The sequence below is a fragment of the Paramormyrops kingsleyae genome, chromosome 23 (genome assembly GCF_048594095.1).
Source record: "Paramormyrops kingsleyae isolate MSU_618 chromosome 23, PKINGS_0.4, whole genome shotgun sequence".
NCBI classification, from domain to species: Eukaryota; Metazoa; Chordata; class Actinopteri; order Osteoglossiformes; family Mormyridae; genus Paramormyrops; species Paramormyrops kingsleyae.
The window spans coordinates 21,162,066-21,178,894 of NC_132819.1; the positions used below are offsets into that span (position 1 = coordinate 21,162,066).

Below are 16,829 nucleotides of genomic sequence, written 5' to 3' on the forward strand. Positions count from 1 at the left end.
TGGATAATACAAGATGTTCATGTCCAAACTTACCTCTAGACATCCTATGATGAACTATAGACCATCCTACAGTCCAACATGGCCCCACAATCCCTGCACTCGCTACAATCCGCATATTGTGCGTTAGGAGGGCTAATCAGTGGTTTGATAAGTAAACAGGTTATTTTGCCTGTTTTATGTGTAACTCATGTTCAGCTTTGCATCCTGGACAACAGGAGAACAGGACTCTGCGTTTTATAGAGAGTGTTTCAGATCTGGGTTGTGATCCTTTAATGTAGCCATTCTGTATTATCCTACTCATTACATTATATTAAAAAGAGTGTAAGAAACTCTGCTGTTTAATGGACTTGGTGCAGTATGCCATTCTTTCCCCTCTTCTTCTCTTCCATGCTTCCGTGTTCCAACAAACTGCACCCAAAGGTAAGTTATGGATTTCTGGATTTTATAAATCGGCGTGCCTCTATCTGATCAGCCTGGGTTTCTCCACCGTCGGGTTTGGAGACACGAGTCGGGTGGGGTTACACGCCTGTGACAAATGGGTGCTGTGTTTGCAGCCCCGAATGGGGTCTCACCGGGTCATTTTATAACCTGATTAGCAGTGGCGTTTAAAATATGTCACTTGACTTTTCGCCATTGTCCTCTCCCGCTGTCTGTTTATGAGTTCATTGTTTTGCGCCTGGAGCTGCTGATTAGGGTCTGTATGCAGTAATGGGCTTTTTAACCTGCCTCAAGGAAAAATCTTTATAGACGACGCTGAAAGCTGCAAGCATGAGGAAAGATTGTAAATTAGTTGTGTGGCTGGATGGACTGGGATAGTGTTTCCGAACCCGATGCTCAGGGACCCCCAGACAGTCGACGGTTTCGTGGGAGCTGGGAGGGAGTAAAACTGTGCACTGTTTAGGACTGGCTTGGGAAACACTGGGTTAGGGCTCTGTGCCTGTCCGGAAGGCTGTGGGTTCAAGTCCCGGGACAGGTAGAGTAATTGTATCACCATTGGGCTCTTGAATTGACCCTTTAACCCCAGCTGCTCCTGTGGTGCCAGCTGACCCCGTGTTATGACCTCAAACATAGCTCTCAGTGGTACATACATGTCTCTCATGGAGAGCATAATTGGATGCGTGAAAAAGACCCCGTTTTCCCAAAGAAATGAAAACCCTCTATTCTCAAATGTGTACATCAGCGATTATGCAAAGTGTCACTGAAATATTCAGCTGTCAGTATTTGTCTATGGATGTTATGCTGTGCAGACGCATTGACTGGTTATTCTATCTGTCCCCCCTAGTTTTTTACATTTATTAACAATGAAATATTAATAAGTATTATAATATTAAGGGCAGAGAGACAGAGAGCAGTGAGATCCCACATCTCCCGATTTCGGACAGAAGCTGAGGCCCTCTCTGTGTCACCCCCCCCCCCCCCTCCCCCGACGCCCCTGAGGGGTCATTTTCGGCTTTAAGGTTACAGGTCCCGCCAAATAAGGTCAAACAAGCTGAGCGAGAAACGCATAAAAAAAGAAAAGAAAATGGGCTCACGTCGAGCGGAAAATGAAACTTTAAACACTGCCCAGCCGTGTTTTGTTGAATATTTTATGCGTCAGTCTGGGGTGTCAGCATGAGATGAATCAGCCAAGCCTCAGTTTCTCTTTCCTGTCCTCACTGTGTTAAAAATACGAGACGTTACTTGATTGGTTTGTTTATTTATGGGGGTGCAGAAGCAGGTGCGCCCCCTGAGATAGATTCAAGCAAGGATGTCCCACCTCAGCACGGCTAAATTTGCAGCTTGTAATACTAAAAAGGGGGGGGGGGGGTTATTAGCCAGTAAAACCTGGAAATTGTTACCTAGCTGTCAAACTGGGGTGTAGCCTTTGCAGAGATCAATACGCAATCACGATCCAGTGGATGCTGCATCATTAGTGCGTTCATTGGGAGCACGTTCGTGGAAATTGTCCTTGCCCTCGTTCCGGGTTGACCTGTTCGCTGTAGTTCCGCAGCTCTTGACTGCGTTGAAAGTGAAGGACTTTTACGGAGGGGTTATAAGGTACAGAGAGGAGTCTGATTCCAGGAAAATGGAAACTTACAAACCAGTTGACATCAACAGGCCATGTCATGGCATCTTCTTCCAGGACCTGAAGACCGCCTGGACCTCTTAAAAGGGTCCCAGTTTACAGAAGAAAGACTTTTGGGCTGTTGAAGTTTTGGTTGTGAAGGGCTGGCGTTTCGACTCCTGTATATACTCAGCTCAAATAATTAATAGAATTAATATAGCTTAATGACACAGCTTAGTTATGTTGAAAGAACCAACGTCTCTCTCCATCTTGGGTCTATTGACCTTCGTTTTTCACAAATCTGCCACAGCGACTTTAACGCACTTCACAAATCCTCTAGAGCCTGAAAGTACTGCTGAAGGGTCACTTGAGATACATAAAGCGTAACCATTTTCTTATGCTTTGCGTTTATCGTTGTGGATTGGAGTTCTGTGACTCAATGATTGTATGCCAGATTGCTTGTTGACATTGAGGGTCATTCAGAAAAGTTCATAAACTGTCCCAAGCGAATCGTTTCACTCATGACAACAGTGAAACTACAACCGCAGTTATGTGTTTTCTATATATTACTGAAGATTTAATGGAATTACAATTTCAGTTGTGGCATGACATACTGAGGTCCTGGATCTTTTAAACTGTATCTCACATGCTTCAAAGAAACAACTTTGCTCTATACCACGGTGTTGGATTGTCCTACAACCACCACTCACTTCTTTAGGTTCAACTTTTCAACAAGGACCTTGATCTCAAGCTTGGGAGCATTTTATGTTAAGGGGGTCAATGCTCCAGTCCTGGGGGGCCGGAGCCCTGCACATTTTTGGGTTTTCCTTCATTTAACACACCTGATTCACTTCCTTGTGCTAATTACCACACAGCTCTTGAACTGAATGATTTGTAGTGGAACAGGGAAAGAAATAAGCTACACAGGGCTCCAGCCCCCCAGGACTGGAGTTTGACACCCCTGCAATACGCCATTATGAAGCAGACTGTATTTGCTTAATTTTTATTTCATTGGGCACTTAACACTACTCTGAGTGCTAAAGGCAGAATGTGATTAATCAATTCGTCCAACCATCCATTTTCTGTAAACACTTGCCCAGTTCAAGGTCACAGTTCATCCAGAGCCTATGGGATTAAGGTACAGAACAACAGGATGGGGTGCCAACCCATGACAGGGCACCATCCCATGACAGGGCACCAACCCATCACAGGGCACCAACCCATGACAGGGCGCCAACCCATGACAGGGCGCCAACCCATGACAGGACGCCAACCCATGACAGGACGCCAACCCATCACAGGACGCCAACCTATGACAGGACGCCAACCCATGACAGGGCGCCAACCCATGACAGGGCACCAACCCATCACAGGGTACCAACCCATCACAGGGCACCAACCCATGACAGGACACACTCTTCCACCTTTCACTCACAGCTGCAGGCAATTAGGTAACTTCAGCTAATCTCAGCATGTTTTTGGACTGTGGGGGGAACCTCTACGAAGAACATGCGAACTACATACACACGGAACCCTGACGGAGACTCAAACCCGGGTGCTAACCCCTGCACCTACGTGTCACCACTAGCCAACACCTATTTGTGGATTTTAATTTAAAAGGTTTTTGGATCTGCTGCATCTACATCAGAAAACCGATTCATGTGATTTTTTTGTTTGCACGCAGGATGTATCACAGACCAGTTTGTATGGATGTGGCTCGCTAGAGCATTTAGTGGAGTTCATTATCTAAAAGACTGAGAGGATGGTCAAAACAAGCCGACTGGATTCTTCTCGAGATGAAGGCAGACCTGTGGCAGGGGTGATAGATACAGACTAAAGCCAGACAGGAGTGTCTATTAATCACTAGAGGCCTGATTGTAACCTTAGGGTTATACACAGGGCTGTTTGAATATGCCTGAAGATGCACTCAGACTGGCCTACCGCAGTGTATTACCCCCCCCCCCCCCAGTATTTACCCTTTTCTCAAAGGTATGTAGTGTCCTCTATTGTGGGTGACAGATGAAAATGTGAATTTAGCTCAAGAGGGTTGTTCTGAATTGCAGCACAGTGCTAGAAGGAAAGAAATACCTTTTTTTATAACCTCTTAATTAACACCTCAGAAGTTCTCTTTTAAAGTCAAGGCAATTTCCTCGTGTGTAGATTAAAAACTTAAGGCCCACATGGAGTCTGTGCTGTGTTGATTCGGTCCCGAGATCCATGACAAAGATAGCAATGAAAGGAGGGAGATTGACTTCTTGTTCTTTGCCAGTGCACATGGGCTCCCTGTACTCATTATGTGCAACTAAATAGTTGAGTGTACAAGTCCTGGGGTCATCCTGCCAGCAAACGGCAGCATCACAGGCTAAGACGATGAAGATAAACAGAGTGAAACAGGTCGTCTGCTTGTGTTACCACACGTACCGGAGAGAGGGGCCTCGTCTCATATCCCTGACAGTGTTTTTGAATTCGCTGCCGCACCTCCTCCCCAGGTGCACTGGTATCACGCCAGATGGAAGCCGGGGGAGGGACAGGCCAGACCCTGGGGATGCTCCCCCCCTCCCTTGAAATGACAAAAGATTAATGGGAGGTATTTGAATGAAGTTTTACACTGGGTTGAAGGCTGCCCACGTTTACATTTCTGCCTGGTTGTTATTAAACATGCTCTTGTACTCCAGACCTCTGCGCTACCTACAAGATCTCGCATTATTTGAAAGCTGAAAGGGGAAGGAAATAAGGGAAACAGGCACAATGGGTCCTTTGATCCAACACGCTTTGGCTTCAGGATGTCAGGCAAGCCGTCCGGCCCCTGGAGTAATAAACAGCACGGTGCTAAGCTGAAGCAGGGTAGTAAATATCACTGAGAAATGGCCGCCGACTTTTTTTTTTTTTTTTTGCAAGTTTTCTGTTTGAAAACTTTCAACTTCCACTAGAGGCAAATCTGTCAGCAGAGCAAATTAACATCCTAGAAACTGCGGGGGGGCACATAAAGTAGAGGGGAAGTGGCGGGTCGCCGGGCAGGATTGACGAGGGCACTAAATCGGCAGAACCCTTTTGGCGACCGGCTGCGGACATTAATCCCGGTGCCGAGCAGAGCGGGCGGCTTTTCGGCAGCTGGGGGAACCGCAGGAACTGTCAGCCGCTGCTGAAGGAGCGGCTCTCGCTCTCCAACCTCTTTAAACACCCCCCGCCGCCACCTGCTCACCCCTCCCACGGTACTTTGTCAATCCGCAGCTCCACAGGAACCCTGTTGGGTGGGGGGGGGGAGATCAGGAAGTAAACATGCCATGGTAGCACAAATGTTAGCTCGATGGCACAGGATGGGGCCTAGGGGGCGCCATAAGGTCACCTAAGAGGGATGGGGGGGGGGGGGGGACAGTGTTGGAGCTTGACACAGAGGAAGTCAAGAATGGAAACCGTGAGAGAAAGGCAAAGAGAGAGAGAGAGCGGGGGCAGGGTTCCATCAGCGCCACCAACATCCAGGGGCACCCGTTAAATCATTATTCAATTAATTAGATGGGCCTGCGACGTCCTTGCTAATTTAATACACCCTGCCTTTCCGTCCAGTGACTGCGTGTGTGGAGCATTAGACCCCGAAGAGCATTGATTGTTTATTTTCACACTTGTATCGATTCCGCTCACTGCAAACCCCCCTGGGGCGTGGGGGGGGGGGGGGGGGGAGGGAGGAGGGGGGGTCATCGGACTGCATTTAATTTCAGCTCCGCCTAAGATGTTACAGGTGCAGTTCCACCAGTCAGCTGAAAGACCAGCTCTGTTGGAATTTTTACTCCCTACCTGCCCCCCCGAAAGTGGCGAATATTGGGATTTATAGTATCTATCTTAGCCATTAATTAGATCTATCTGGCCGTCTGCCCATCCATCCATCCACCCATATCCAGTGCAGCACCTTGATGCTAAACTCTTGTATAACCAGATACTCTTGGTTACCTGAACTGCATGGCCAACACACACACACACGCATATGATTACTCCATGCGACATTCCACAGTCCACGCAGCCTCCTTGCCTCTCTGATTATTCCGTGCGACATTCCACAGTCCACGCAGCCTCCTTGCCTCTCTGATTATTCCATGCGACATTCCACAGTCCACGCAGCCTCCTTGCCTCTCTGATTATTCCGTGCGACATTCCACAGTCCACGCAGCCTCCTTGCCTCTCTGATTATTCCGTGCGACATTCCACAGTCCACGCAGCCTCCTTGCCTCTCTGATTATTCCGTGCGACATTCCACAGTCCACGCAGCCTCCTTGCCTCTCTGATTATTCCGTGCGACATTCCACAGTCCACGCAGCCTGCTTGCCTCTCTGATTATTCTGTGCGACATTCCACAGTCCACGCAGCCTCCTGGCCTCTCTGATTATTCCATGCGACATTCCACAGTCCACGCAGCCTCCTTGCCTCTCTGATTATTCCGTGCGACATTCCACAGTCCACGCAGCCTTCTTGCCTCTCTGATTATTCCGTGCGACATTCCAGAGTCCACGCAGCCTCCTTGCCTCTCTGATTATTCCGTGCGACATTCCACAGTCCACGCAGCCTCCTTGCCTCTCTGATTATTCCGTGCGACATTCCACAGTCCACGCAGCCTTCTTGCCTCTCTGATTATTCCGTGCGACATTCCAGAGTCCACGCAACCTCCTTGCCTCTCTGATTATTCCGTGCGACATTCCACAGTCCACGCAGCCTCCTTGCCTCTCTCTGATTATTCCATGCGACATTCCGCAGTCCACACAGCCTCCTTGCCTCTCTCTGATTATTCCGTGCGACATTCCGAAGTCCACACGGCCTCCTTGCGTCTCTCTGATTATTCCGTGCGACACTCCACAGTCCACACAGCCTCCTTGCCTCTCTCTGATTATTCCGTGCGACATTCCACAGTCCACACAGCCTCCTTGCCTCTCTCTGATTATTCCGTGCGACATTCCGAAGTCCACGCGGCCTCCTTGCCTCTCTCTGATTATTCCGTGCGACATTCCAGAGTCCACACAACCTCCTTGTCTCTTTCAGATTATTCCCTGTGACATTCTGCAGTCTGCACAGCCTGCTTGCCTCTCTCTGATTATTTCCTGCGACATTCCGCAGTCCACACGGCCTGCTTGCCTCTGTCTTATGTTTCCGTGCGACATTCCACAGTCCACCCAACCTCCTTGCCTCTCTCTGATTATTCCCTGCGACATTCCACAGTCCACAGTCCACAGTCCTCGCCTCTCCGCTTGCCGCCTTCACATCTCGCCTCCACACATCCGCCCAGCTGGCTCTTGTGAATCTGGATACCCGTGCTGGCGATGAAAATGCGGAGGACGCGGCCCGTCACTCCCCGGTATTGGCCGCCGTCCTGCGCAATCCCGTTTCCCAGCAGGAATCCATTGATTCCTTCCCCGGAGAAGCACAGACGCCTCAGAGGGTGCCTCGGTCAGAACCAATCAGCCCGAAGCCCCGCGGCGTGGGGCTCTGGATCGGCACTCGCACGCGCTGGGAGACACCATGGCTGCGTTTTGGCTCCGGTTGGTAATTAAGACGTCCTGAAGTGCAGAGGGAGTGCAAATCAGCGTGGAGTTTGGCAGCCACACACCCGTGTGTCACTTTCTACCCTTTCACCACCTTTACTTCCCAGCCTCCTAATTAATGGCTCTCGGCCTGCGTTTTCTTTTTTTTTGCACTGCTTTCGCGTGGAGAGCGAGGAGGAGAAGCAGACATTTTCCACGGGGGGAGGCCCACCTTGTCTCTCTCTCTCTGCCTCACATGAAGGAAAGGTTCCGCGTTCAGCGCCGGAAGCACAGCTGCCACGGCAGCCGGCGGCGTTGGAAGCGGATCCCGGCAGTCCTGCGACAGCGGCCTTCCCCTCCATGAGAGCGACAGTAGAAATAAACAACGAAAACAGCCCCGTTGTGTTATTGCTCTGCCCTCTGGGGTGGCTGGGAATAAAGTAGAGGTTCCTAAAAGCCTGAGGGGGGCTTCCAACAGAGTGAGACAGAAGCGCTTCCCGGTTTTACGAAACTTCCCAAGCGGAGGTCGGCGACGTGCAATAACCCGGGGCGACATGAAGCCGGGTCTTTAATCCGTCAGTCTGCCCCAGCTTCTCCTGTGATACAGCAGCGGTCTCCTGTAGGGGGTGCCCTTTCATATGTCTTGGGAACAGAATTATGAAGTGAGATACAGAACAACGCCAACAAGGGGCACCCAAGCTTGAGCTTAGCAATGAACAGTGGACACTCGAATAACTATATTGTGGAAAAAGCACACCCCAGTGCAGCTCGAGTCCTATAATGCACTGCAGGTCCCGAAATAGGAAAACCCCGTGGGTGAGTGTGACATATTGAGTGGCGTGGTGGGTCAGATTCTGCCTGACAAGTGAACCCTAGCCAATCAATGCCATTGATTGGACGACCACGTGAAAATTTTATTGGCTGACTGTTCTATCCCTATCGGTGAGTACTTTCACCCAGTTGGATGTGAGATGGAAGTTTCTCAAGGGCACTACGGCAGAACTTGCCCTTGTTCCCAGCACTGCCCGCACCACCAGAGACACACAGCGATAACCGCTCCGAGTCCGACATCAACGTTTCCCCACAATAAGGGGGGTTGTTCAGATACTGACCTACCCTAAAGCGGAATGCAGTGAGCTGAGAGGTCTTACACAGTGTTTGGACGGAGACAGAACCTGAATGGGAGATACCGGGTGAAGTGCATTTCGTGTGAGAGGGGGGTGGCACCTTTTACCCCCCCCCCCCCACTCCTATGCAGATTAACACCTTCTGGGATATGTTTGCTTGCCTTGGCTATTTTGATGTGCTTTGCAAAAAATATTCCTGCTTAGCATGAAAGCAAAGCATCTGATTGGCCATTCCCACCATGTTAACTTCTGCTCATTGTGACACTGAGCCACTGACACTGCCCTTCCAGAAATGGGCAGCAGGTGGCGTGGTTGTTAAGAACGAGTATTTGCAATCTGCATTTTGTTGGCTCGTGGCGATTTTGAATAAAAGCATTAGTTCTGCATCTAAATGCAAAAGAAACAGAAACATGCAACACTGAAGGTCAAAGGCTGCAGCAAATGATGCACATGTGACTGCGATTTCAAAAGACTCTGCTAGAAACCACATTCGAAGTGTCCCACCCAATAGCCCCCCCCCCCCCCCCCCCCCCGACCCCAGGGAGGCTGCCGGAGCGACAGAGCTCACAATCCGGCTCCTGCTGACTGCCACTGACAGCTTTGTTCACATCTACCTAACCCCATCCCGATCAGAAATGGCGACAGGAAACATAGCTAGCAGAGCTGAACAAATTGGAAAGCTGGACACTCTGTGGGGTCTTCGTGACTGGATCACATCGTGGTGCCGTGAGACCTGCTGTGGGCGAGGGGACAGTGGAGCGTGAGATCACGGAATGATGGGCAGGGACGGGACGTGAGGTCTGAGAGGTGAAAGACAACATCAGGTGCCTGTGAAGGAGATGAATGGGCTAATGGCTGAACTCCACCCTGGGACACTCACACCCAACTATTCAACCGGCAGTTATTAAACACTTTTAATGTCCATAACCTTGGTCAAGGACACCACCAGTGCACTGATCCAACAACCCAGATTTAGGTTATAAAATAACCCATTAAACGCTGCTTTTTTCCATTTGAGACACTTTGGCCACGAGACAGATGGACTTGCAATTTAAAGTTTGCATCACTTACATTAAATTGCTTAGCTGACCTTTCTATCCAGGGCAACTTACACATTCACCTAATTATATAGATTACTGAATCTAATCTGGCTAAGTACCAGACTCAAGGGTACAACAGCAGGACTCACTTGGGACTGTAAAACTTACAGTTTGTGCAGTAAGTGGCTTAGCAAGTTAGGACTCGGAAGGTTGCTGACTCAAATCCTGTGGTTGGCTTTCACTGTTGGGCCCTTGAGCAAGGCCTCAACCCTGAGATGCTCCAGTGATGAGTTGACCCTGATTTTTCAAAACTGTCTGTCACTTTGAATAAAAATGTCTGCTAAATAAATTAAATATAATTCGGTAACAAACCTTACCCACTGCCTGCTGCTCTGTTTAAGGTGGCCCACATGCTGGCATTATATAGGTGTGCAGGCTGGTGGTTGTTGCCTTCTCCATTCCTCCTTAAGCCCAGTGAGCAGGAAGTTTGGGTTCGTAAGGCAGGTTCTGCCCCAGATCTGTCTCTTTGGACTTTACATCCCTATCTTGTAAGGGTTTCCTCTGGCAGTCCAAAAATATGCAGTTAGGTGAACCGGCTCTCTAAAATGCCGTAGCGTGTGGTTGTGTGTGTGTGTAAGCTCTGTGCACCATACTGTACTGCTGGGGATAGGCTCCGGGCGAGCCTGTGCTAGGTCAGAGGTTAGGACAGTGTTTCCCAATCCGGTCCTCGGGGAACCACAGCCGGTTGATGTTTTTGCTCCCTCCCAGCTCCCTGCTAGACAGTCTACGTGGACTGATTGGGAAACCCTGGGTTAGAAGATGCATGGGTGGACGGATGAACAGAATGAAGAGGAGTGGTATTACCGGGCTGACACAGGCTGAGTCTGACCACAAGAACAATATCAGAGCAAAATCATGCCAAAGTCTGTGACTCACACCAGGAGTGCTTGAATCTCCGGAATCAGATATTTACTCTGTTTTCATTACAAGTTCAAACGGTCCCCCATCTCTGAACATCATTCGAAGGACCTTGAGATGATCTTCATTTCCTCCTTCTCCCCCTTGACAGATGAGGTGACCATGGAGGAGGTGGGACAGGCCACTCAGCTACGGGCGGGGGAGCTCATCATTATCGTCGTGGTGCTGATCATGTGGGCAGGTAGGGACATCAATGGCTGCTTCCATCAGCAGAGCTGCAAGGGAGGGGTTCTGCCGTAGCCTTCACTCACGGGTGACCTCAAAGTCACACTAGGTATCATTACGTGCCAAATCTGGGTTTTAAAGCCTGCCACAATCTACAGGGCGCTACTAGACTCAAGGACCGTCGAGCAATCGCCGGCTAGTTTATGAATAATAAGTTTTACTTTATGGCCGCCGCGTGGCATACGCAGCCGTCGGTCAATAATCCGCTTGTCAACGGAGATCTCTCTCTCTCCAGGAGTGATCGCCCTTTTCTGCCGACAGTATGACATCATCAAAGACAACGAGCCCAACAACAACAAGGACAAGGCCAAGAACTCGTCTGAGTGCAGTACGCCGGAGCACCCGACGGGGGGGCTGCTACGGAGCAAGGTATAATCGGCCCCCACTCTCCCCCACGCCCCCCCCCGCGCCGAGTCCTGGGCAGGTGAATTATGAAACAATCTTTCTATACCCCTTCCCTCCATCCTATCGTTTCTCTGAAGTAGCAGTAATGGCATGTCATCTGCATGCCCCCTTCTCTTAAAGACACCCCCCCCCTCATCATCAACACACAGAACTCCCACAGACGGCCACAGCAGCTGCAGCAGATCCGGACATGAAAGAAACACTGTGGGAATATTCTGTGGTGTCCAGAAGCAGCCCCCCCCCCCCCCCATCCCCTCACGTCATGTCCAGCTATAGCACTAGACTCCTTGGGGTCGCTGGATGAAAGCATATCTCTGGAATGTCCGAATCGAGCTCAGGGCGGCGGTGTTCCTGTCGCTTGTGTGTGTGTGTGTGTGTGAGTTTGTTGAGCAGTTCTTGACATGGGCTGCAATGAGGCTTTCTTAATCCCAGCTTGGCTGCTATTTGTTTGGTTGTCATTGTGATTGGCTGACAGTGTACTAGGTTGGCATGTGATTGGTTGACAGTGTGCTTGGTTGGCATGTGGTTGGCTGACAGTGTGCTGGCATGCGCTTTGGAAAAAGCTTGGTTGACTTGCGACGTTGTGCGGTTATAAAATCAGCCTTGCCTGAAGAAACTAAAAACCAACAGAAAGACAAATCCACTCCCTAACCTAGAGGCAGGAGCAGAACAATAATATCTCCACGAAAGAGCGTCAATTAAGTTGTTTCCGTCGTCATTGACAAGAACATTTTTTCTGGGATACTTATACATTTTTGGGGCCAAAAGTCTTTGCATGACCCTCAACAGTGTTTCTCACAAAAGTAACCCATTGCAGAGAGAGGTGGAAAGGTCAGGTCCAGAAAGTACAAATGCAGACTAATGTTTTGTTTCAACCAACCAGGAGAGTACTCTGTGACTGAGACTCAACTGGTTGGTTGAAACAAAACCTTGGTCTGGATTTGTACTTCTGTCAATGCCCAAGCCCATCATGGATGCGTGAGCACACTGCCCTCGTGTGACAGACCTGTGGAATTTAACTGACTTTCAGGTGCCATTTCTACAGAGGACTCAGGAACCCTTTGGTCCAGGTTCATTTGGCCCCACAGTTCAATGTCATTGATCAGGGTGGCCTGTGTGGGGCCTTCTTGGGGCCTCCGTGGGCAGATGCCAAGCTCGGCCTCGTGCCAAAACAGCAGGGGGGGGGGGCACCCAGTGTTCCAGTCATCCTGCCCAACTGCTCCTGCGGCTGCCAGGAGTACAGAGCTCATAAAAAATTCATACATACAAAAGGCTACAAATCCACAAAGCCTCCAATCCCTGCAATAAATGTTAAATGTGAAGATAGTGATTTAAACAGCAGGGGATGCTGACACATTAATGGAGTAATACTTAATTTAGAACACTTTGTTTCCGTCATATAAACCTTCCCCCACAGCCTCTTCCTGTTGGTTCAGTCGAGCTTTTTGCTCTACTTGATGAGGAGAAGATGAACATTATATGTAATAATTTCGTTTGTCTCCTCCTTTTTATAGTTCCCCAAAAACAAGCGGAAGCCATCAGTGAACATCATTGAGGTTTGACTGGTCATCTTCATGCTAAAGACTTTATAAAAAAAAAACAAAAAAAAAAAAAAACAATAAATCCATCAAAGAACATTAACCGGTGGGCAAAGTGCCCCTGTGCATGCTGGGAAGAGCCGCAGGATTGGAGCGTCGTCAGCTCATTCCCCCGCATGGTAGACATGACTCTGGCCGTGGGGGCTCCGTGCCAAAGGTTGCAGGGGCTCCAGCTTTTAAAGAACAACTAGTAGGGATGGTCCTTTACCCAGAGTCCACCTCCACAGTCCAGCACCACAGCACAGAGCTGAATCTGCTAGCATGCAGGAAGAAGGCACCAGCTTGGGCTGATGGTGGTGTGGCCTTTCTTTGTTGCCTGTTATTCCACAGCGGATCAGTCTATGGGGTTGGGTTGCACCAGCTCCACAACTTACTGTCAATCCGTCCCCAACAATCTCTTCAGCGCAGGGTTTGTCCAACTTGCTCCTTCTCAGGGCACCTGTAGTGTTTGTCCGGAGAACTCGGAGGTGTCCTGGTCAGAGAGATCCCAGCTCATCCTCTTCCCCAAATGAGCGTGTGTGTGTGTGTGTGTGTGTGTGTGCATGTTACAGTCCTCTGTCTGACGCTATATCCCGCTATATCTTTCGCCAGAGGCTTATGGCGGCGTGATATTTCTCACGTAGAGATGAGTCTCATAAGCACATAATTGCACAGTACTCGCAACGTCTGTCCGTTAATCCTGGTTATTCCTGTCATGTGTATCCTCTTACCGTTGATTACAATAATTATTGCTGACAAAGATAACTGTTCCATGCTGGGATGCGTTTTCGAACCATTTATGTATTTAAAGGTGCCTTTCCTCCAGGCATCATCTTTCTGTCTGTTTTTTTTTTTCCCTCTACTGAAGTCTGACAAACCCAGTCGTGTCAGTGTTGCAGGCCCAGCAGCCACAGCGGACTGTCTTTCAGGGAGCTGGAGGTCAGTTATTTGCTTACATTTACAGCGAGATTGAACCGGAAAAAAAAACACCAACAAAACAAGAGTACAGGCGCTATTGAGGAAAAGGACTTTTTTGTACCAACTCTGTAGGGGAGAGACATGCCTGCAGTCATCATCAGGCGGGACTGAATATCTCCGAGCAATAACTTACAGCGGAGAAGAGCGGGTTTTCGACGCTTGTGACCTGGCCCCGCCCATATCCACAAGGGGCGGGGCATGTGTGGTGGACAGCCCCCACCACCATCCTGCATCCAGTCTCTGGCCGTTCTGCTCTCCCAGCACACACTGGAGTACCCAGCCATTAGGGAGAAGCGCCAACCAGACAGACAAAATTTGTAAAAATGTGTTTTTTTTTTATCACCTGCTTTTCATCTTTTTGTACTTTTCTCTGAGATGCCCCTAAGTGTCCGGCTGCTACCGTCCACCCTGCCGGATGTGGGGCATAAGCTGGGTTGTAGCATGTCCGTGAAAACATGCAGTATGTTTTGTATATTTTCCCAGCTTCGTGCAGTAAAAAGCCCAGGTGCAAAGGCTTATGGGGCAACTCCGTCGTCAGTGGCGATGCTGCCCCCTGTAGGGCCGCAGCTGTGCGGACGGGTCGACCCCCTGCAAACACAGCACCACTGTTATTCATCCCTGCAGAGCCGCGGTCTGCTCACCGCCGCTGCCGCTAAAGCTAATGTCACTTAAAAAAATATATATACAAAGCCATTCTATGCTGGGGAAAAAAGCTGAAAGCTCACTAAGGTAAGAACACAGGTCTGGCAGGGCAGGCTCCACGAAGCTGAACCAGCCCCGTGATTGGTCACAGCACAGTGCCCCTGTCCCCATCCTGAAGGATTCTGGGTAGTATCGCTGCTGGGTTCCAACACGCCGTCATCAGGTTGGCTGGTGACAGACGGCTCCCCTGGGCTTCACACCGCCACTCTCCAGCCAACCCCGTCCACATCTGCAGCTACGCCCACCCAGCACTCAGCCAAGATGGAGTATTTCTGTTTTTAACGGCTGATAATTAACCTTGGCTGAGCAGGGAGGAGGCAGTCGGTGACATGAGAAATAGGCAATATTAATATTCCGGTCCTGGCAGCTTATATAAGCAAAGTGGAAGGTGGCGGGGGGGGTGCATGGTTCCGGAAATGAATAATGACTGTCTGCTGCTAGGAGTTACCCCCCCACTCTGCATCCCCTCAAGCCCAATGCTTATCTGTCATGTAAATGACGAACGCTTTAAAGATCTTTGGACCTATGAAGGAGTATGACTTATCCGGGTGGTGTCTGCAGGACGCTAATGCGAAGAGACAGTGCCAGACATTGGCATTTGACCAAATGGTGGCGAGGAAGGGCTCTGGTGTTATACCCCTGAGCGGGGAGCTTAAAATTAGTGTCTACAGTCTGTCAAGCAGCTGAAGTATAACGCATCTTGTCACCTCAGATTTATTATTCTGCTAAGCAGCTAAAACAATTTAAATATAACCCTACAAACTCAATAGCCCCCATCTTTCAGCTTAAATGTAACTGATGAAAAATAATCATGATCCAGTTCAGTATATCCTCTGATTACTGTCATATTTTCTGTCATTTATTTCCTTGGCTTTGCATACATACTGATGTCTTATGTCCTTAAGTGGGTGCAGCAGATTTCACAAAGTAGTTATTTCACCTTATTTCAATATGTGTTAGTGGAGACCACCAAATCAGCTGGCAGCATGTGGACATGGGATTTGTAGTCTTTTACATTTTCTGCACCAATCCCCCCACCCACCCCTCTCCTGTCCTCATGCTCATCAACAGCATTCCAGATGCACCTTACCAATGCCTGTTTCTCAGACCACTGGTCCGAGACCAATATAACCTGCCCCCCCCCCCCCCATCACTTTTGCTCACTACTGATGTGCGTTTTAAATCGACAGCATCTCAGCCACCATGTTAAAAGGTCCATAATCCCCCCTGGGGACGACTTTGGTGACATATTAATCTGCAAGTGGAACAAGACATGCTTCATTGCAGGCGGGAGACACCGACGGGAAGCTGAGAATCCAGCGTCCTGATTTCCGTGCCCGTTGTGAGGGTCGACGGTTACCATGGCGAGGGACAGGAGAACAAAGAGACCGTGGGCAGCGAAGTGCTGACAGGGAACCGTCCCCTCAAGATCGCCGAACTCTCATTTTGCTTTGGATCAAAGCAGCGAATGCACTCACAGACCTGGACTAGCATCCCAACAGCGGAAGTTTCGACGTTAGTTGCTCACAATCACATGGTCTCAGACTCCACAGAAAACTGTGTACCTCTTAAATGGTCAGACGATAACACAACCAGAAACGAGACTGTTTCCAAAGACACGTGGATGTGTGTCTGTGTGTGTGTGTGTGTGTGTGGGGGGGGTGTTTTGTGTAAAGTATACAATTTATATTTAACGTACGGAATTCATATTAACTGCTGAAAGAGGGCCGGCATGGTTCTGTATAAATAAGGCCATGTGGTATCTCTTTAAAGAACTGCGTATATGCTTAATCATGTATTTAACTTCAATTTAATAAAGTTATCCGATATTTTCAATGCCAATCGCATTTGATTTCTAATTTGTGCAATAAGAAAGTAAATCGCCTAGTTTCAATAATCACCAGGTAGGTGATTAAAGTCGACAGTAGAAAGTTCTGACTTGATGGTGAAGTCGACAGGAGAGGAACAAGATTCACGATACTGAGGAAAGCTTATTCTCAGCCCTGGTGTCGTTTCAGAATGGTACGGAATGAAAAGAGACAAAGTTTTGTCACATACACAGTTATACTAAGTACAATGCGCAGTAAAATGCATGCTTGTCCAGGGGCTTGTATCACAAAGCTGGATTCTTGGGTTAGCAAGAACTTGTCTGATTTAACGTGGTTTCGACTAAATGTAAGGCAGTGAAGATAAAGTCCAATTAAGCAGCGGTACCTTAAATCCGACAAGCCATCCAGCTAAGCAGGAAA

The 16,829-nt window shown here is 49.0% G+C and overlaps 1 protein-coding gene across 3 annotated transcripts in view; it reads left to right on the top strand.

Moving 5' to 3' along the window:
• The window catches only part of LOC111848298 (fibronectin type III domain-containing protein 5b), a 30,186-nt gene extending 13,764 nt beyond the window's left edge, over positions 1-16,422 (top strand). The window contains exons 4-6 of one of the 3 annotated variants that reach the window (XM_023820189.2): positions 10,785-10,874; positions 11,154-11,287; positions 12,838-16,422. In XM_023820189.2, the coding sequence (XP_023675957.1) occupies positions 10,785-10,874; positions 11,154-11,287; positions 12,838-12,885 (272 nt within the window). In that variant the 3' untranslated portion in view covers positions 12,886-16,422. Of the gene's footprint in view, positions 1-420; positions 5,406-10,784; positions 10,875-11,153; positions 11,343-12,837 lie in introns of those variants that run through there. The other 2 variants (XM_023820190.2, XM_023820191.2) reach the window with 2 other exon arrangements.
• The last annotated feature ends 407 nt before the right edge of the window (positions 16,423-16,829 follow it).